The sequence below is a fragment of the Leptonotus elevatus genome, chromosome 3, assembly GCF_054856555.1.
Source record: "Leptonotus elevatus isolate MCC_2025b chromosome 3, RoL_Lele_1.0, whole genome shotgun sequence".
NCBI lineage: Eukaryota > Metazoa > Chordata > Actinopteri > Syngnathiformes > Syngnathidae > Leptonotus > Leptonotus elevatus.
In genome coordinates, this window is record NC_141241.1 from 3,693,863 (window position 1) to 3,716,107 (window position 22,245).

Below are 22,245 nucleotides of genomic sequence, written 5' to 3' on the forward strand. Positions count from 1 at the left end.
TTATGACGAGCATCAGTTATTTGCAGATTTTTGCAATTTGAGCTTGTGGTATCACTCGTGAATAATCGGGATCCATTGTATAATAGTTTAAATATTTTCCATTTGGGAAACTGCATCAGTAGCTTGTCTTCTTTTTGAAAAGCAAACGATGCACTCAAGTGCAGCGGTAACATATTTCAAGTAGTGAATTATACAATAAATGCTTGGGGGTGGGGGTTAAGGAACATCAGTGATTGTACCATTTTATTTCAAACAGCAAACGGTGCCTTCACTGCAGGGAAACCTGGCTTTTCTTGGATATTTTCCTGAGTTTGCAAGTCGCTTATGTAAGAAATGATTTACAGCAGATGCGGGTGTCATTTGTCCCAAAAAATAAACGTAGCTGGAAATTCAGGCGAGGCAAAATGAAAAACGTCTGTTTGTTTTTTTTGCGGGGGCAGAGACTTTTTAATCTACACTTTCCCTCCACAAAAAAACAACCCTAGTGAGCACTTTCACAACGTTCCCGTGCTTACTTAGGAACTGCGGAATGAGGCTGATGATCATGTTACGGAATCATGAGTGTCATCTTAGCAGGTGAAAACATTGCCCTCTAATTGCTGTGTTACTTGTTTTGTGTATGCATTCTCACTGTGGTCCACACTCTTTTTTTTTTTTTTTTTATGTATGTATGTTTCATGACTCTATTTTGCACCATATCAGCAGAACCCAACCTCACGCAAACACTAAAAGCCAATGTAAAAAAAATGTATTGGGGGGGGTTTGGCCACTCAGTCGCAGGGCGCGTACAGAGAAATAAGCAATCACATTCACACCCCTGGACAATTTTGAGTCTTAAATCAACCTAACATGCATGATGGTTTTGGAACATTTGGGGGAATCCGAAGTACCTGGAGAAAACCCACATCACAAGTTTTTAATCACAAAACCTCTCAAATGTGGCACAGACATCCCAACCTCGGAGACCATTGTGATCCCATATTATTTAGCATGAGGTAACATTTTGTTAACAAATCGAACAGATCAGACTTTTAAAATCCTACTCGATCCACACTCAGGAATGCCGATGCTTAAACAATACACACAAACGCACACACACCAACGCCCACATTTGGTCTTTTCAGTTTACATCCTACCAGTTGGCAGGACGCCTGACTCCCTTTCATTCCATCCTCTGCCACCATAGAACCAGCTTCCACTTGCTTATTTCCCCCCACCCCTTCCCAATCCAAAATAGAAATGTTATCGGCTTATCCGGCATGTCCGCCCACACACACAAACACACGCGCGCTCATGCACAGTCGAGAATTCCATTTTAGACACGCATTTTTCTCGTCTTTCTTGTGTCACATTTCACTGTCAGTATCAAAAACCAATTGCATAGAAAGATGTGGTTAAGGACAAGGGTAACATAAACCAAAGGGTTGTTGCTTAGAGGAAGACGAAGAGAAGGAGGAGGTGTTATCATCGCTGATGGATGAAGAACACGTGGTTACATGGTTGAGATGGAAGCTATGATGAAGGCTCCACAGAAGAAAACGTCAAATCCATTCAAAATAAGTGAAAAGGCTGTAATACGCATGCCAGGTGACAATGTCAATCAATGAGAAACACTGCAACCGCTTGTCTTCTTGTGTGTAGACCAACAATATCTTTTGAGCTACAAGTTAGCACATACATTATTTATTCTTCAAAAATATAGTCAGCCTTCATTTATTAGGATTGCAAATAATGCCAGTTTGAACGATTGAATGATGTTCCTGATTACGGTTACAAACGATTCTGATTCTTTTAGAGGGCAGCGACGTACCCCCTTTGAAATATTTTTTTCAGCCAAGTACCCCCTAACCAGCGCAAAGCATTTCTGATTGGGGAAAAAAAAATACTTAAAACCCAGGGCTGCACCATCATTGTCTGATTTATTAAACTTTGGAACTCTATTTGTATTTATGTGGTCCCTTGATTTATTTGCAAATAAAAATATAAAACAAAAAAAACGAAAGATATAATTAATTGAATTATAAATAAATATTTGTGCACATAAAAAGTATGATCAACATTAAGTGTCCTCCTTTGGGATCATAATAAAGCTCTGTTCTCAAAATGAAATAATTAACTGAATTTTAAATAAAGTTTTCAAGTGATTGACAGGTTATTCTATGTGGTATATGACAAGTTGGGTTGAACCATTCTGGTATGGGAGAGATGTTGGGTTTTTAGGATACTGAAATTGAATAACCTACTAAATATAAAATTAATTTGTGAACATACATTTTTCTGAAATATTTACATATGCTTTCATTTCAAAACCACTTATTTAAATCAAAGTCAAAACTACAAACATCCATGTTTTTCAGCAACCTTTATCATAGATTAATGTCAAAGTGCACCTTGCTTCCTTCATATGTATTTAACACTTGCAAGAAAAAGTTTGACCAAGCCTGGTAAAAAAGCTATCCAGTTATTTTGGATGGTAAAAAAAAAAACCTCAACACTGCGGTCTAGGTTACAGTTTCACAAGAGAGTTTTGTTTTTGAAAGCCTCTTGAAAATATGCCTGGGCAGTAGTTGACTCTGTGTGTGTGTGTGTGTGTGTGGAGGGGGGGGGGTGTAAATGGGTATGGGGATGAGTTATTTCTGTTGCCTTCATTTCCTCTTGAAGATGAACATGTCATCAGAGAGTAGCAGGAGGAAGATGAGAGTGTTGGTGAGGGGAGGAGAAAAGAAAAATGAAAATACAAGACTTGATGAGATACCCTCGGGCTGGCAAGGGCTCCCCGCTGAGTCCAAACCAGCTTGTGTTGTATTTACATGCACACCGGCTTCTTGTTCAGCCCCAGAACATTAATCGGCATACACCCCCTTGTGTGTCTTTAACATCCTGCAGACCTTAAGTTCACCTCGCTAGAATAAAATAACGACAGGATAGCTTCTACCAATTTCTGCTTTATAATATTTATTCTGACACAACCTTGCATGGTTATAAAGATCCAACTGTGGACTTTGGCTCATGGGACATTGAATGTTTAGCCTGCCATGAAAATGAGTTTTACTTTACGATCGTAGTAATGGTTGAGAACCCTGGCCAATGAATGAAAATAAATCCGTTAGTGTCTTTATTTACATTCTGCAATCCAGTGATTCTGCTGCGAAAATTTGTTAATTTAAATTAATAGGTCTGAAAAAGAAAGAAAGAAGAAAAGAGTACGTACCACAATAGATAATACTACTACATCTTTCCATGCTAGTGATGAATAGTGACAGACAGAACAATGAAATTATATTCCACTAGATGGCAGAAGGTATAATGAACCTGTGTATGTATCATTCATACAAAATAATTATAGCTATGTATTCACTAACCTCACGTTTAGTCAATTTGTAAGTAAACTGAGAAGTTAATCATGGTCGAAAAGCCAGGCTTACTTCAACCCCACCATTTTGCATCCGTGCCTTAGCAGTACAGCACTGGTAAAAATGCAGGGGTAAAAAATGGCTTTCACTCAGCCCACCGAAGCAGTTCCGAGTGAAAATTCACAACACGGAACGGGAGGACGAAAGAAACGCTCAATTTTCCAGCTTAGAGTTAGTATCAGAGGCATTGCAGCACATGCGTGTAAGGGAATAGCAGAGAATGGAAACGGGGGTGTGGTGTTTTACACCTGACACTCTCTTCCACCGCCACGCATTTAATTACCTAAACGCAAACAGCCATGTGCCTGTGTAAAGCACACACCAATGTCACATTTAGGACCCGTCCACATGAAAGCCAGTTTCAATGTATCCTGACAAGTTCCTTACCGTTTAGGCCGTTCGTCCACACGATGGAGCGATTTCGGCGCTTGAAATCGATCACTTTTGAAACCGGGCTTCAGAGTGGAAAGATTTCAAAACATTGACACCATATGCAGGATACTCCTCCAGTGATGACGTAATGGTCGCAGCTCGATGACGACGCGTTGTCGCAGATTGATGACGTATGGGCCGATTCTCGCATCAGTCTGTCTGGGGGCTTGGCTGTGTGGCGGCTGATTAATAAAAGGCTACAACAACAACAAATCCACTTTGTATGCTTAAATACCTCTACTAGCAGCACAAACAAGGGTAACAACAATGCTTTAATATGGCGAGGTCACTATGGTAATGCTTATGAATGATACAAGCAACACAAAAACTGGGGTATTTTGTAGATATATTAATAAATGTAAAGCCATTTGTATGTAACTATTAGCAGCGCCCTCCTTAAATGTGCCAAGTTGGCGCATTTAAGAGATAGGTAGATTTAAGAGAACCCGGTCACTTTTCAAAATAAAATATTTTTAAGCCTCGGCTAATCAATTAACCGGAAGTATAGTACGTTTTTTATTCTTTCAACTGTGCTGCCCGGTCCAAAGTTGCCTACGGCCCAGTACCGGACCACGGCCTGGTGGTTGGGGACCACTGGCCTATTTTAATAATCTTTCATTGTGCTATTTATATAAAATTACATCACAACAATTTTAAGGGGTCCACCTAATAGGTGTGGATAGTTTTTACTGAAACTAGTCACCTAATCAAAGCAGTAGCATAGAAAATTATAGGATTGGTTGCAGTTGTGGACATCCGTAGAACGACACCAACATTTTGAAAACGTGGCCTTCTCAGTGAGTACAGTGTTCCCTCGTTTATCACCGGGATTGCATTCCAAACAATAATCGTAGGAGGTGAAATCCATGAAGTAGTCAACTTTATTTTTTTACATTTATTATGTGTTTTAAGGCTATAAAACCACACACTTCATACACTTTTTCAGACATGCATTAACATATATTTGTTTCCACATATATCGCTCGTTTAAGCACTCTCAATGTTAAAATCTTCATAGATAAAAAAAAATAAAAATACCGACACTACTGTAAAAAAATACTCCAATCTAATATGATGAAAGACTTTCTGTCTCAACTGCTTTTGGATTGTATCTTCTTTATTATAAAGAGGCTTCATAGACACCCCGTATATTGTTATATTCGTAGTTTGCATGGAAGCACAAGTCACCCCCACAGGCCTTGGCAGGGGTCACATCCACTTGGCCTTGTGCAACTCACACGTCAGCGCTCGATTAGCTTCTGCTCTCTGAACACAAAAGAATTTGCGAGACACTGCACACAAGTGGAGGCCCAGACAAGTTTGGTTTGAAAACTCATCACCCGAGTGTAAAAGCTCCTTTTAGTGTGCATCCGTCAACAGCAGCAAAGCAGCCCCTGCCCAAACCCAGAGCCAGCTGGCCAGACAGCCGAAGTGCCACGCCCAGTCCGCCCCGCTTAGCCGGTCGGTGGTCTTGGACATGCGATATCGACATATGGTCTCACTCCATCTCTGACACCGGCTATGACCTCATTAACACCCACAAATGAAGTCCTAGCCACCCGTCAACCTTTTGCTACGTCAACTTTAATCTCTTGGGTATGACATGCTTTCAACGTTATGAACAGTATTGAAAAGGCATGTTTTAATGTTTCTAAAGTGATTATTAAGATGAAATGACATATTTTGAAAAACTCATTCGTCCATTTTTCTATAGCGGTTTTCCTCATTGTCAGTGAGCTGAAGCCTGTCACAGAAAGGTGACAATTACAGTCAGAGAATTGCTGTACTGTACTGCACTGCACTTCTTGAATGTCAAACGAACTGGGCCCGTTCAATAGGTCTACTCTACAAAATAACTGAAAAATTAAATTCCTTTTTGGAGTAACCCAGTTCCCAAATACAGTACATTTCGATTCTGGTGCCAATTTGCGCTCTGGGACACTCCAGACATTGTAAGCAACTTTAATAAGTTTACAACAAAGTGTATGTAGTTAAGCAAACGTAAAAAAACAAAAACAAAAAACTTCAGATTGATTAATATGACGAATGGAGGGGGAAAAAAGCGAAGTCATGGAAAACACTTCTGACGTGGTGAGAGATCAATGACATGCTCACTCAAAGTCAAACATTGACTCTTGGGCCTACCTTGAAAGTTACCCGTGATTTGCATTTCAACCACTTCCTCCACATTTGCATTTCTTTTTCTGCATTTGGGGGATTCGCGTCCCCTTTTTTTTTTCTCGATTCATCCCATTTCAAATAAATCTCTCTATATTTTAATAAGGGAATTGAGGACAGCCGAGTATCCTTTTCCTTATCACGTTACCGTCAGCTTGGCCCACTGCGGGAGAATTAAGAGGTGGGGGACTTATGTCAAGTCCCATGACTTGTCTCGAGTCCAAATTGATTCAATTTAGGGCTTGCTTGGCTTAAACGTATAACATTTTGAACTACACGACTTGCCTGCTTACATTTGGCATTATTTACAAGACAGTGATCCTCTTCTTCTGTTTTTGAGAAAATAGGTTTTTTGGGGGGGGGGGGGGGTTGTGCATTCGGATCAAACTTGGCAATCCGCCAGGATGCTCCAAAGCGGAGTGCAGAAGCTTTCTCTGAAAGCAACACTACTACTGTATGTATCTTGTATCTTGTTATTCTGCAAAGAATTTTCCTATGCAATATTATTAATTGCCTTTTAACATCATCCTTCTCCAGCCTCTGAATTGAGACATATCACTGATCGCACGCATTAGTCTAAATTGTCATTTAGAAGGAAATGTTGTGCTATCATCCAAACCTTTCCCATTCACTCGCCCCATCTCCGGGATGCTCCTGATGCGATGAACATTTCCCTTGTCGTTATGTCTGCGGCATCAGAAAAAGCCATTACTTGGTCACACAGCTGCTTTTAAAAGTAATTCAATTGCCTTGTTGTCTGTCTATCTTACACCAGCTCCCCAGCGTTAACCCTGAAACTCCAGTGCTGCCACCCGTGTTTTAATTTCTTGGCCTAATGAAGCGACAGCCGCTCTCCGACAAGTCGACGGGAGTCCACCAGCCTTTTTGTGTGTGTGTTTGCTTGCCACATTCGGATTTGAATCTTGATGTTCCATGCAATGCAAAACATATGTAGCCCAAGTGTTTTTCGGTTCTTTGCTTAAAAAAAAATATATATATATTTATTGGAAGAAAAAGCCCACTCTCCCCACGAACAGTTATTGCAAGGTTCTCGAGAGGAGAGATGTTTTTGCAAGGACCCTCTCATAATTAACACCTTCAAGTAAATGACATAGGAATAATTATTTTAACTTTACACATAAAGATTATTGACCTGTTTGATAGAACATAACCCAATTAAATAGAAATAAATTCAGTTTTATACATTGCCACCAGTGCGCTGCTTCCAGTAACATCGTGGCTGTGAACAAAAACACAATGATTAACGATTTGGTTTATTTCGCTAATTTTTAGTCCATTCCAGTGACATAATGAAAAATTTTGTTTCCGCTAAGAAACCGACAATATGAGCAGGATTATTTTCACATTGTTTTCCATATTGCAAGAAAGTACACCGGTGGAAAACAGTAACAGTCAGTCAGTAAAAAATATTTGACCAAGGTCCCCTTTTCTCACCTGTACAACTCTAAAAGAAAAAAATGAGAGAGCTAGAATTTCTGCATGCATGCACGGATGTCAGATTTATAGTGCATGATAACTATCATCGCTTAATTGGCCCTAATCAATGGTTAGGAGGAGTAATTGGTGCAGTATATTTTTTTAAGCACACCTACCATAGATTATTTAGATAGGTCTATGCACTTTTTTTAAATGAAATCCGTAATTTATGGCGAATTATTTTGCGGCCACACAAATTACAGCTTGCGGAGCCGAGTTTGAAAACCATTGCATTAAAGGCATGGAATTACTACTGCCAGTGCAAATTCCATCAGTGTCTTCATCTCCATTAACTGGGTCATTTGGATCTTAACACTCACATGTTCATATACTGGCAGATATACAGCCACTTCTTTCGCCTTAACATCATGCTGTTTTAATAGGAATAGCTGCGTCAGGGTCTGCTGTCAGATTGGATTCATTTTCCATCCATCGGGTTTCGGGTGTGACTACGCTAATCGGATAACAGTGCAAAATAGATGAGCGATAATACACAAGGACCAAAGAGATCTTTTTACTTTGTGATATTTTCTGCCTCAATTCAGGCCATCATTTTGTCCGCCTCGTGTGTTCAGGCAATAAAGTAAAGAATGATAATAACAACTCATCTCACTTTTATCCAAGGATAATTACTACATACACTGGTAGTGTATATATGGATCAAAAAAATATTATTTTTTTTATCCAAAAAAATATTATTATTTTTATCCAAATCTTAAGTAAAAAGTAGAATGTGTTTGCAAGATTTTTTTTTCCACCTACCCCTGTGGCATCCCACAAGGATCTCTCTTAGCCTCTGTTCTCTTTTCTATGTTATGCCAACAAAAATGACTAAACGGTCCAAAAAGTCTATGAAGAGAAAAGTTCTTTTTATTTTGCTGAAATTTATCGCCTGCCTCTGTGGCATCCCACAAGGCTGTCTGTCCTAGGCAGCTATTCTTCTTTTTTGGTTTTGTCTTTACTGCATAAAATAATTCTGAAACACATTGATGCCATTTCATGGAACTCTGTATAAAGTTTTACTGAGAGTGCCTCTTTGAGACACAGCATAAACTTCAACTTGGAGCCTCAAAGTTAACTTAATTCTTCCAACATCAGTTTGTAAATGTGCCCAGGTGGACTGCCTAACATTGTGCTAACAGACCATGTTCATTTCAAGCACTCCAGGGCATGAGTATTAAACGCAGCAAATTTTTTTGCAGCTATAAGGTTGCCGAGTCATCCTCTTAGAGCTCAATGTAAGCCATCAGTGGACAATCGTTTAATGAGCGAGCCGGAAACACTTTTAAGCTGCGAGTTCAGTTTTATCTTCAGAAAAACACAAGCCAGGTTCTGGGTTTCTTATTTCCTTTATTTGGAGGTTGAAGAGTTAAAATGTATCACCCACATGTACATATGAATTGTAACTATTGTTAAAGTGGAAGTAAACCATAAACATTTCTTGGCAATAATATGTTATATGTGACCTTACTAGTCTAAACGTGACATTCTGATTAATACTACATTTGTGGAATATGAGTTATGAAGCAAAATTCAGCTGTTTTTATCCATCTCAGGGGGCGGCCATTTTGCCACTTGCTGTCGACTGAAGATGGATGACATCAATGTTGCTCAGGGCTCAGACAACGACCAATCACAGCTCACCTGTTTTCTGAAGCTGCGCTGTGATTGGTTGTCACCTGAGACCTGAGCAACGTTGATGTCATCTTCAGTCAACGGCTGGATTTTGCTGCTTGACTCATATTCCACTAACACAATATTAAACAGAATAACATATTTAGACTAGTGGGGCTGCATAGAACATATTATTGTCATAAAATATTTGGGGGGTTGACTAATCCTTTAAGTATTGTTATAAAACACAATTTGTGTGTACTGTATATACAGTACTATATTTTTATGACTTTCTGGTTTTGAGGAACAGTTCCACTGTAATCACCCGGCCTCAAAAGTGTAAGGGAATAGCGACTGCACAGGGCGGAACCAAGGGCAATTGACCATAAACCTAAACTTTGTCCAAAACTCTAAACCCTAACATAAATCTAACCTTTACCCCTCATCCTACCCCTATTAGATATTTTGAGTCCCAGTACTTTATAGAAGTGTTTTGCCTTGATTGAGTTGATATCAAAGCTGGTTAAAGTCCCTCAAGGGTAAACTCAAAATGTGTTCATTAGAATGACGCCTCCCTAAATGTGTCAGACTGGTTTTCTAGCCTTTTATCTTTTTGGGAGGGAATTGCCAACGACATCAGTATGATTTACATGCCTTCTTTATAGATGTTAGCAGCTGTTAACGTAATCGCTAATCAGTCTGCGGTCCTCAGACGTTCTGCTGCTAGTTAGCGTTATTGGCTGCACTTAAAGGTGAGCATCTCCGCAGTGGATCCCACCGCACCTGCTCTCTGTTTAACGTTCATGAATAGTTTATGTCTACCGGCATCTGCTAGGGCACACACATACACACACACACACACAGATCATTGTCGCTTTAAGTCTCATTAAATACGTGCTAAATCTAGAGAGTTCAACGTTGAGTGTTTGATTTATCGGTGATCATCACATAAGTGTGCCGTTGTTTTGGACGCCAAGTCGTGTACATTCACCTCAACAGTAAATATCCTCATTTCTGTCATCATCCATGAAAGTAGACTGATTGTCTTTGTGTTTAATTGAAAGAAGACATTTGCATTTACTTTGAAAAAGAATGATCAAAAATTTTGCCTTTTTTCTGACATATTATGGGCCAGTGACTGAAACAATTAGCATTTTCCGCACCGTCAATTCGAAATAATATCCTATTTTGAAAACGGATGGAACTTAAAAAGTTTTTTTCTTAATCGGATTCATCAATTAGTCAAAGAAATAACCTATTATTAAAATAATTGTTAGTTGACGCTGGACTGGAAGCCTATGCAGAACAATGCTGGGATATAAATATGGTCCTGCAATGGTGTTAGGGGGATAACAAGGGACGCTACTTTATAGTTTCCCTTTCCCCGTACCAGCATGAATCCTATTCAATCTGTCAGCCATCGGCTAATTGTAACACTCGCCACGACAGTTCGTCACTTGCTGAGCGCTATTAACGTGAAACTTTCATCCGCTGCTTGAAATGGCTTCACGTACTTTTCAAATGTATTTCCGTTAGCCTGAAGGAGAAAGACGGCAGCTTCCCTTGCGCTCGGTGAAACGGAAATCATAGGAAGCGAGAGGTGGTAATGGTACCACAGAGGTGTCATAAAGGGACATTTAAGCTGTTACTTTTTCTGTACCCACTAATGCCATCAGTCAGATTCTGTAATGCAGAACTGGAGCACCTTGTTGACTATATTACCGTCTGCAACAAAAAAGACTCACTGTTTCTCCTTGGAGAGTTTGACCAACCGAGACAATATTCAATGGACAGATCTATCAAAAGAGGGTGTGCAAAAAAGACTTATGGAGTCATGCAGGAAGTGAACCATGTTGGTTGGAAGCAGGCGTTTTGGGCAAATTCCAGACTTCTTACTCACTCCGATGAGGGAATTTGCTCAAATGAGACCCTGGAATGTATCCTAAACAGATGGGTGATGCCAGATTGTGAAGCTTTTCTTTCTGCACCATCTAATACGAGCAGAGTATGGTATCAAGGTTTCTTAATCATTTCCCTGAAAGGGGGCCTATTCTTGAAAGAAAATTAACCCTGACACAATTATCAGCAATCTACATCAAATTGAAATTGAAAAGGTCTTGAGGATTCATACTTTAAATTGAATCACAAGTTTGGCCATTTTTTATTTAAAGCAGCCATTTAGGAAAAATTCCAGGACTTTGGCAAACTCCGACTGGGAAATTTGCCCAAATAAGACCCAGACAGATGAGTGACTATGAATTTTACCTTGTGATGTTTAGTAAAGCATGGCATTTTGAGAATAATTTTTGAAGATTTGCCATCAAGTACTCCCAGTTCTTGAGAAAAGAAAAATTGTGCTTGACACAAAATAGAGTGGACATCATGTTGGTTATGAGAAACACTTCTTCTTTTTTTTTGCTAATTTAAAGGCTCACTATACAAGCAAACCTATTTCATTACTGCTGGCCATTTAATATTCTTCCACCTAATCGATAAATTGTCACTTTCAGGGACCTCAAAATGCCTGAACATAGTATGATTTTTATTTATTTTTTACTTATTACCATGTATTGAATTGCTAACTGTATTGTTTGTTTGTTTTCTTTCAAAAAGTGGGTCCCCGTGTTGTCCGACTTCGAGCAGAGGGGGACAGTGTGGAGCTTTGTGCCTGGGAAGCCCAGCCAGCCTTTGCACGTGGGGGACTACAACCTGGACGGCTTCCCCGACGCCCTGGTGGTCCTCCGCAACACCAGCGGCAGGTAGGGCTGCTTTGAAAATGTACCACCAGATAACATCGCTTGATGTATCATTATTCTTCATGAACCATAATACACAGCTTCTCTTGACAAATATGTCCAGTAATAGGATTACATTGAGATTTGGCGCATTTGCAGATAATCGTGTCATCTGTGTTCCTGTAGATGTAACGTGACCTTAGCCACAACGTTTAGTACACCTAATGGAATCCCAATTCAGAGGTGGCATATTTTATTGTCACGGGCACTACATATTTTAGCAACACTTTGAAAGTTCAGACTATAAACACAACACAGATCCCAAAAATGTTGTATTAAAATGAATTAAATTGTGTATTTTTCTTTTTTATCCTTACTATAATAACAATTAGTGCTACTGCCTAGACATTTTTAATTAATTTTTTGATTAATATTTTTGTTTTTGGAATCAACACAATTCTCTCATCTACATATATTTTTTGTTTTTTTTATCTTTTTCATTTTAATAAAAGTTGTCATTTATAATTTATTTTGTAATAATCTTTTTTTTTTTTCAATTGCTTTTCCATTGCAATTTACCCCACTCACTCTTTTCCTGATGCATTTCATGGACGTAAGTAGCGAGGTATCAACAATAATTCAGTCAGTCTGAGCACGGCCCTGCACCAGTGAAAGAAGGCAGCTAAGGTGAGCGTGATCTTCAGCATGCAGACAGACCGCTGATAAGAAAGCCCTTTTAAAAGTCATTACGCCATGTGCCGAGACGTACACATGGTAGACACCAGTGTGTGTGTGTGGGGGGGGGGGGGGGGTGCGTGCGTGCGTGTATTGAAGGACCTATATGGATTATTCTAAGAGATGAAGATAAGATAGTTGAAGAGGTCAGAACTGTGACCATTGATGCATACTGATTGATGTGTGTGTGTGTGTGCGCATGTATGTATGTGTGCATGCTGTGGCCATTGTCAGAGACTGCAGGATAGTCGGTAAGAGCCTCAAAAGACATATACACACGCACATATTTGAACCCTACATTCTGGGCAAAGCCACATATAATCATCGCTAAATCCCACCGGGCTTAACCCTTGAAGGACACCACACCCCTGCCATGGAGAAATGACTGCGCTCTCACCGACACTAATCACACGAGCTGCTAGAGCTTCCTATTCCATTTCCTCCGCGTTTGTAAGCCCGTGGCGTCGTAATCCGCCACAAGCAGCAAACATACCCTACTAGCATAAAGCGAGGGTTGTCGGTGTTTCTGGAGAAATTTCAGGATTAACCTCAATATGGTCTTAAAATGTGAATAGCAGGATCAAGAGGACTCTTTAAATGGCAATTTTAATTGAATCACTAAATGTCTTGGTCCATGAATTTTGCCATTCAGCTCCTTCATAATTGCCTATGTTAACAGTTTAAATCATACATATGCCTTTACCATAATTTCAAACTCATTTTACTGCATTACCCTGTATCTTGTTAGGACTGAAGATCTTTCATCCTAGAGAAGGTCGTCAGGTGGTAAAAAATAAAAATAAAAATACCAGACTTAGTCACAGGTTTAAAGTGACTTTTGAAATCTAGGTTGGACTCTATAATCACACCAAGATTTAAGTCCATAGATGGAAATAAACGCTTGGAAGAAATGAGCCAGAAAACATTTCAAAGCCGAGCAGAGCCTTAGAAACTCAGACGATGAATCTTTTGGGACTATATGGTGACATTAACCGCTTTGGATATCGCAATAAATGTGCTGATGGTAGTCACCAAAGCTAACCCTAGCATAATTTATGTTGGAGATTGTATTAGTGTGCCCTGTCGCACAATCTATGATTTCCTCCCAAGCAAATATTTAGACAGCAAACACTTAAATCCAAGCTCTCTTGCTCCCTCAGCCTTTTCATCCTCCCGCTGGGTTATTTTTAGCAGCTTTCACAAGCGCTTGCCATCTTAAGGGAAAGGCTGCTTTTTAAATGATCACATTTGGAAAGAGCGATATGCTTGAAATCTCCATGTGTGCTTGATAGTATCACGACTGTTCACCAAAAGTCCGGTTCAATGTTGGATTTCCACAGTTTCTAGTACCAAAATGACCATCATGACATGAGTTTGAAACTATGCATTGTAGTAGTGGTATAGTAGATTCATGTTATGGACTTGTGTGACTCAGAGACACTTTCTTTCTTAAGTTAATTATAAATAAGCTGATAAAAGTGAATCGACTGAGCCCGCTCATTTCAGTCAGTGAACCGATGTCGACTCATTTGAGTTTGCAGTGTTCCAACTCCATTGAGTTGGCTAAGTTAAGTCAAGTTAGTGAACCAATATTGTCCAATCATCCGAGTCCGCTTTCTTCTGTGACGCAAGTAATTGAGCCGGTATGTCAGAATCACTACACTTCGAGATTTTTCTGGTGGAGCTCCACTGGCTTGAGTATAAGAGAACGGATACAACTGAATTAAATGTCTTCAGTGTTTCTGGTGAATTTGCTAACTTGATTAAACCAAACCGACTAAGGCTGGGGTGGTTCCATTGATTCGGCTAACTTCGTGTCTTCTCTGTCTCCGGTGAGTCCACTAACTCAAGTCAGTAAACCAAAACAACCAAAACTGAGGCTTCTGTGTTTCTGGTCAGCCACATTTAATACATTTGAGTTTTATAGGCATCAAAATTCCTCCAAATAGAATATTTCTATCTAATAAACAAATGTTTTAACAGGCAGTTCATAAGACTCTTCTTAACTTTATAAAGAATCACTTCATATGTAGTAAATTACCTTTAATTTCTGTACACCTCCCTTAAGTAATTGCCATTTGATTTTCCCCAGTCAGCTTACCTCAGCTCATTTACTCATTAGCAACGCAGATATTTATTCAACTTATGGATTTGCTGATTCTGGCTAATGCATCCTACATGAGCATTACCCCGAAATTATGGTAAATAAAAGCCCTTTCACACTGGCTCTCAGGTCAAATTGGGACATCGGACGTAGAACTAGCATTCATTGGCCTGTCATGTCTGTCAAACAGAAATCCTCGAAGCAAGTCCAAGTATGTATTTGCACAGCTGATTTGGCTTTGTGTATTTTGATAATTAAGATGCATGGCATTGTTGTCAACATAACCACATCCTGCATTGGTACCTTACACAGGACAGAAATCGAAGGAAAAAAAACACATTCAGATAATTGGATGGAAGATGACAGTTGCTTTCAAAACAAAGGAGCCAGGCCAGTAAGTCTTGGGTATTAAACTTCACAATCTGATTGCCGCTTACACAAAAAGGCCTGTTAGACCTTTGTTACTATTTTGTAAGTTGGCTTCAATCCCCCATTGCACATTGGTACCTTTCACCTGTGGTTCTCAAACTAGACTCTTTGCTATAAAATAGTGTCCAATCTATTGGTTTTTTTTTTTTTTTTTGGCTGATTTTGATGCATATTAAAAAATTCCAACAACAAATTATTTGGTCAGACGTCTCCCCTGTAAGAGTAAGAGTACCCAAAAAGTTTCCGAGTGAAGGACAGACAGCGAGCCAGGAGGAAAACGGGCCAAGATGGTCTGTGTGCAATCTAGCTCTGAGTAAATAAAATACAACATCTAGAGAGAAACCATGTTGACTTCAGTGTCGGTCATCCAAGTCTGTTTGTGTTAGCATCGTCCTCTTTTTTTTTTTTTTTGAGCCTGGGTGTCATTTCCACCGGCAGCTCCTAAAAGCAGCAAGCATTAAATCCAGGTCACGGGACAGACGATGCCTCCAGACGCTGTCTCATCCCTTGAGTGTGTGTTGAGCATTGTTGCAGCACAAGATCACAGACTGCGCACAAGCTAATCATTTGGGATTAAGAGGAACAACGGAGAGCGGCTCGCCACGTTTTTTTCCCCAGGTGTTTCCGCGTGTCATCTATGTTGTCTTGTCCCCCCTTCTGATGTAATCAAAATTGAACAGCTGTGTGATTAAAGATGACAAAACAAAAGTCCATTAATTAATGGTAGGTAGGTAGGTAGTACGGGTGGGAATCTTTGAATGTCTCACGATTCGATTCGATTCTGATTTTTGGGGGCCTGCGATTCGATTCAGAATCGATTTTCGATTATGAATGATTTTTTTATTCAAAATGATTTCATTGACAATGATTTTTGCTTCAATTTATAGATGTGCAAGGAATCGTAATGATCTACTCCAGTCTGACTCGCTAATTAGCGAGCTACTCACGGCACTTTGATCACTCAAAAGAACGGCTCCACGCTGCAAAAAAACAATTTTTATTGTAATAACTTGATTGTGACTTTTTCCTCTCTAATGTGGCTACAACTGTAGACCGCGTGGAACAACACTGCCCCTAAGTGGCCAAATCGAGTACAACATGAACAGCGCTCCCAATAAATGCACACACAAACAAAGGCAAGACAGTATAAAATTATTTAAATAAAATAGATTTTGGGACATTAAAAATCGATTCTGAATCGGACTAAATGAGAATTGCGATTCTTATGAGAATCGATTTTTGGGGCACACCCCTAGTAGGTAGGTAGGTAGGTAGATACAATACGTAGATGCAGGTAGGTCAGTAGGTAGATTTTTTTTTACAAGTATATCAATTTTGTAAGCTTCTGTTATATTATGTAGTTGGTCCGTTCATTAATTAAATTGTTTCGTTAAATATTTCAATTAATTTGGGGTTAACCATTTAGTTTGTGAACGAATAGAATTAGAAAAAGGATGTCCATCGTTACTCTGATTTCGCATAATCAGCGTGGCTATGCTAGCCGCCATCATGGTACCCTCATGGTCAAACATATAATTTCTGTAGAAATTTTCTGTTTGTTTTAGCAGTGACATGTTTGCCTATAGATAGGAGATTATGCTGAGCAGCAATCACGTTGTTTCTTCTTGTTCACACATGACAATATGGCATCTTGATTAAATGCCACAAAGGTCATCGGACTTAGACCGCAGCGGATGATTCGGGTCAGAAAAGATTACATGCAAAAGAGGAGCGTGATTGACCCCCCCCCCCCCGAAATCCTGGCATCTTTGCATTTCACGAGAGGCAGTTGGGAATGCTCATTACCGCCATCTACAGGAGTGGAGGTCCTGAGAATATCTTAACACGCTTAAATCCACAATGGTTTACTTTAACTACACATGCAATCCTCGAGTGAATATTGTGTCTATTCATAAATTGTCTGTGTAACATTTGGAATACTCGGAGGGTGTCTCAGATAGCATTAGGGGGAGCAACCCTCGCTGAAGTACCCTCTGAGCAAGTATATAAACACACAGGAGAGCAATTATCTCATACATTATTTTATTTTTGTACTTTTTCCTGTCATAGATACTCTGCGGGGGGGAAAGGATAAAGATAATGGCTCCCTCTTCGACTCACCCATTTAACATTGAAAATTAATTGTCTTCCTCGTTACGCTTTCGTGGCTCTCAGAGGGACTTGTAGAGTCTGTGTACTTACAGTAGATATGTGTCAGTGCGCCAAGTATACATGTATCATGTCGGTGTCATGAAGGTGGGAATAAAGATATTTACTTCATTTTCTACTGCGAGGACCAATCAGTTTTCTCTATGAATGTAAAAATTCAAACACAAGTTTAAGATGTGTGAAATTAATGCTCTCGCTAGAAACTATATCAAGCTAAGTAACCTATGTAAAACTACTACGAACTTTCAGAGGGAAATTGCTGCAAGGGGGCCTGAGAGTCAAGTCTCACAGCTGTCCATTTTTTTTTTCATCATTGACGTAGACTGATACCTGCGAGAAGCCAGGAAATGACATTTATTCTCCGTCATCACTAGTAACGCACAGCGCATAAAAGCCAGTTTATTAGTGCGAGTTGAAGTCTCACGGGATTTGAAGAGGTTCCGTTTGAAATTGTTTAGAATATTATATTTTGTTTTAAGATGCACAATTAGCTGAAGTCACGAGATGTTCTGTACATTTTTAGAATTCATTATTTAATTATTATTATTATTATTATTATATTGATTAATCAAAAAATCGGATAAAAAAAACTTTATTTAGCATTAAAGTGTTTTAAAAAAAAAAATTCTCGATGACTGTTTATTATCCAATTTCAGTATTGTTATTTATTTGGTATTGTTTAGTGATTAAAACAACTAAGCAGCAATTATGCAATATCACATGAGAGGGGTTGATAGAGAATCAGTTTAATTGCTGTTGAAAGGCTGAACTCGGGACAATTTGGACAATTTTGTTTAACGATGGCTCTAAGTCAATACTAAATTACATTACATAAATAGTTGTTGATTAATTGATTAATTTTAGCAACTTAAATGAAAATTATTTCATTAAAATATTTTGTTCCTTTTTGCTGAGCATAATGATTTTTTATTTTTTTTAAATTAAGGATATGGTACAAATAAAAGCCAAATTAAAAGCCAAATGGGGAAAAATGCCAATTTTTTCACAAAGCCCATTGTTCTCTTTTTGAAATCCTACAAAATGTATTGAAAGCAGGCTACTTGACAGCAATGTCAGCATTGCTGTGTCGAGAGAAGCGAAGGCAATTTGAGCTGAGTTTCAAAAATGACTTTGATCCACGCTGATGGAGATCAGCTCGGAATGTTACCATGGCGACGCACACGGAAAGCGTATGTGTGTGCGTATGTCCTCTATGTGTGTGTGTGTGTGTGTGTGTGTTTTATTTAGCACAGACAAAACACTTGACAATAGAGTCAAGGTCCTGCTGGCGGTAAGCGTTCACCCAGGGCCAATAGAAAATGTGTTCCATTGTTCTCTCAACGTGTAATTCAAGTGCTTTTAAATGTGACTGCTGGATTAGGTTACAAAATCATTAAATCACAATTTAAGCACGAATGGCAGCAGAGTACAGACCTCCCCAAGGCCAAATAATCCTAATTCAGCCAATTGCAGAATGTACACCTCTATGGAACCCACCTCCTGTTTAAACAGTTTAAACATATAACCTGAATGTTGTTATTTGTAGGTTTTTGCCTTTTTTTCAGTTTGTGTCATGTTTGGATAATTGTAAAATAGAGGTCACTTTGAGGGATGTGTATCCTTATTCATTCATTACATTCTTTTTATGTGCTCGAGTGATCAAGTTAGAAACAGATTTTGGAGTAGACTGCACTTAAAATGTGACTTGCGAGTATTTATGGTAATTTTAACTCCTATTGCTCATCGCAGTGAGTCAGAATGGGAGCACTTAGGCTGAATTATAGGCTCTAATGCTACCACCACAAATCATCATTAGTAAAACAGCACAGCCTGGAATGAGAGAGGAAAACTTCTATTGTGAATGCAGAGCGAGCCATTTACACACAGACACAACTCGGGGTCTCCCCGGTGGACTCCCGCGTCCACTTCACACTTCCATTTCCTTCCAACTCCGGGGAGGCCGAGCATCACGCTGCCTCCCAGCATTTAATGCAAAATGGGCCCGCCCGGCTTTCATCAGACCACCAGGAGAGAAGGGGGGGGGGGGGGGTCTAAATGTCACCCGCCGACCTCGCGACGCACACGTTGAGCTATTTTGGGAAGGCGAAATGAGGTCACAGATGGAAAATGGCTGAACCGGAGCAACTCCTAGCGCAGCACCTGACACCGAGGGATGCGTTTAGATCGTCATTTAATGTCACGCTTTTCATCAGACGGGTTTTTGACCGCGAATCAACAAGATAAGCCTTAGGGAGGTGAAGACAACAATGTGACGTGCGCAGCTCCGAACTGTGGGTCAACGCCAGCCAAATAATAAGAGAAAATATTTAACCTATGATGGGGATCGTTCCAACATCAAATCACAATGGTCTTCTGTGTGCACAAATGTTTTTTCATGGAAGATGAACGCTTTACTTTCTTTAGTTTCTCCTGTAGGCGAATAATGGGAATACAGTCGTGCCTCAAGATAGGGGTGACATAAGTGTGTGTGGGGTGGGGGGGGCAACAGTGCACATTCACAATGGACACCATTCGGACATGTCAAGGAAGCTGAAAAATACTCAACGTAACCCGCTAAACCTAACTTTAAAATAAAGTTGACCAAATACAGTAATACATTGACGGCAATGCAAATAGCTTTAGTAGACTTTTACGTGGAAATTAGCCCACGTCGTGACGTGATGGCTAGCTTGACTTCCCTTTTAGACTTTTAGGCTTTCTTTATCGTAGTTTTGATAGAAATTATAGTTGCGACCAACATCAACACAACGCTATTCCCAACTCATAATAAATCGCTAATCTAGAATGCTATGAAACCGCTAATTAATTACACCGTCATTGTATGATACGGTATAAATCTCCGACGTAAGCGGCTAAAGACTAACTGTTAGCATTACCAACAAGTGTCTAGCTGCCAGCTGGTAAGTAAGTTTAACAACTGGTACCTGGCTTGCTTTAATCCTTTTTCAATATTCTGGACCAAGGCTACTTTGTAATTCATTCTCCATGTTTAAAGGAAGGAAATGTGCCATAAATTGCGCTTTGAGGTCTTTTCATAATTATTTAATAAATAAATAGAACTTCCTCACGTATTTTATAAAACATTTTTGCTGATTTAAAAAAAACAACAACATTCAAGTCAAAATGTCAAACATAGCGGTTTAGAGTTTAGGAACACAACTTTTGAGCCATTAATACTTTACGTACGTTATTTTACACATGGACCATGTATAAAATAAGAATGTTTCTGCCTCATATTGCACTTAAAGTTGCGTTCCTAAATCCTAAAGAGCTTTATTAGAAATTTTGAAGAAAAAAATTATTTAATGGGAAAAAGTGTTTTGTGACTTTTGTGATCCGTTGCACCAATATTTAGGGTTTCAACTTTTAGTATAGCTGATTATTAACAATATTTGGCCATTCATTGTTGCCGTTTGTGGTGGGTCTTGGTCCCTAACCTGTGCATATAACCAGAGTTCACTGTACTGTACATTTAGTTTTGATAGCCGACTTTATTTTTTGAGTCAAAGTGGTGGACCCAAGTTTGTGCGCCCGAACTTCAGCGTAACTAATCTCAGTGTGTCTGTCTTCTGTTTGTCTCGCCATTTATCTGTATGCAGCCCAACCAAGCATCTGCCAAGATCTTAGCGGGCTGTTGCTAGGCAATGCCATTTCAAATCAGTCCTTCTCTGGATGTCAGAGACGTCTTGTTGTTGTCTCCAGTTTTGTTTAGTTTTTTTATAGCGAAAACTAATGTCTGCCTCGTGAGTCAACTGCACCGTTTTCTTTGTCCACTGGGCCTCGCAGATCGTGTGTCAATGGATAATCTATTTATTACTGCTGCAATAATATTTGTATAATCTTGTCTTTTTTTTTTCTCAAGTAGTGTGATCATGACAGTAACAGGAACCTCCCGTGAGGTGTTTTGACTCCATCAGAACCTTTAATCCCACCGATGCAGCGACAGCGTGTCGACACTGTGCTGCGCTCAACTAATCGCGGGCATATAAAAGGATCGCCGTTTGGGATTATGACGGATAATCCAGTTTTTCCCGAGTCGGCCCCGCGCTTTTTAGGACTCAAACGAACAATGCACACTTAGTCGCTTAGTCGTGGATGTTACTCACAGAAACATCTGCAGGCAGGCGGCCTGCAGGTATGTTATCGCTAAGACAAAGCTTCTTTATATGTGGAACCTATCCCAAACTATTTGCTGAAAATTTCTATTCAGTTTTCCTGCTCTTTCTGAAATGCCCTAAAATGCAGCCCAAAGCCCTGTCTAAATAAGAATCGTGTCAATGTACGTTGAAAACTATATTTAGCCTGTTTTTTATATTTAGTATAAATCACCGCAAATCTCTTCATGCGCATTACCAGTGCAGTTTTTTCTAAATCAAATAGTCTGTACAGTAAACCTTTTATTTATTTTTATTTATTTTATTTTGAGATGAAACAGATCTAGTTTGTGGTAAATGTATGCCTTAGGCTTTAATGTAGGCAATTTGAAACATTTTAAAAGGGGGTGTCAGTTTTTAATTATTATTATTTATTTATTTTTGCTTCTCGTGTCAGGGTTGGGCCCCTGACTATTAGGGATGTAACGATATCCAAACTTCACGATATGACAATTACCATGATATCGTGGGGAGGTTGGTCATTTAAAACAGCTTACGATACTGTATAAAAACTCATAATATTGACTTTCTTTAAAATTATCTCTCATTGCTTTAATATAAATGTTATCAGTGTGGGAATTGTGAATGTTCCGTACCTAAAACATAGTGTTAAAATTTGTTGCTCGTGTCCAACGATGTGACAGCAAAGAGTGAAAGGGGTTCAGATCAAGGAGCAGATGGTCGGGTTAATGTAGCCTGCGAACCCGAGCGTGGGTTGGCAGATCACAGCTAAGCATGCGCTCGACGTGGCCCTGGTAGCGCTT

General features: G+C 39.4%; 1 protein-coding gene across 1 annotated transcript in view; it reads left to right on the forward strand.

The window, feature by feature from the left end:
- Positions 1–22,245, forward strand: part of itfg1 (integrin alpha FG-GAP repeat containing 1) — an 86,339-nt gene that overhangs the window by 27,375 nt on the left and 36,719 nt on the right. Inside the window, exon 10 of the mRNA XM_086072213.1 lies at positions 11,748–11,893. Within this exon, the coding sequence (XP_085928339.1) occupies positions 11,748–11,893 (146 nt within the window). The remainder of the gene's footprint in view (positions 1–11,747; positions 11,894–22,245) is intronic.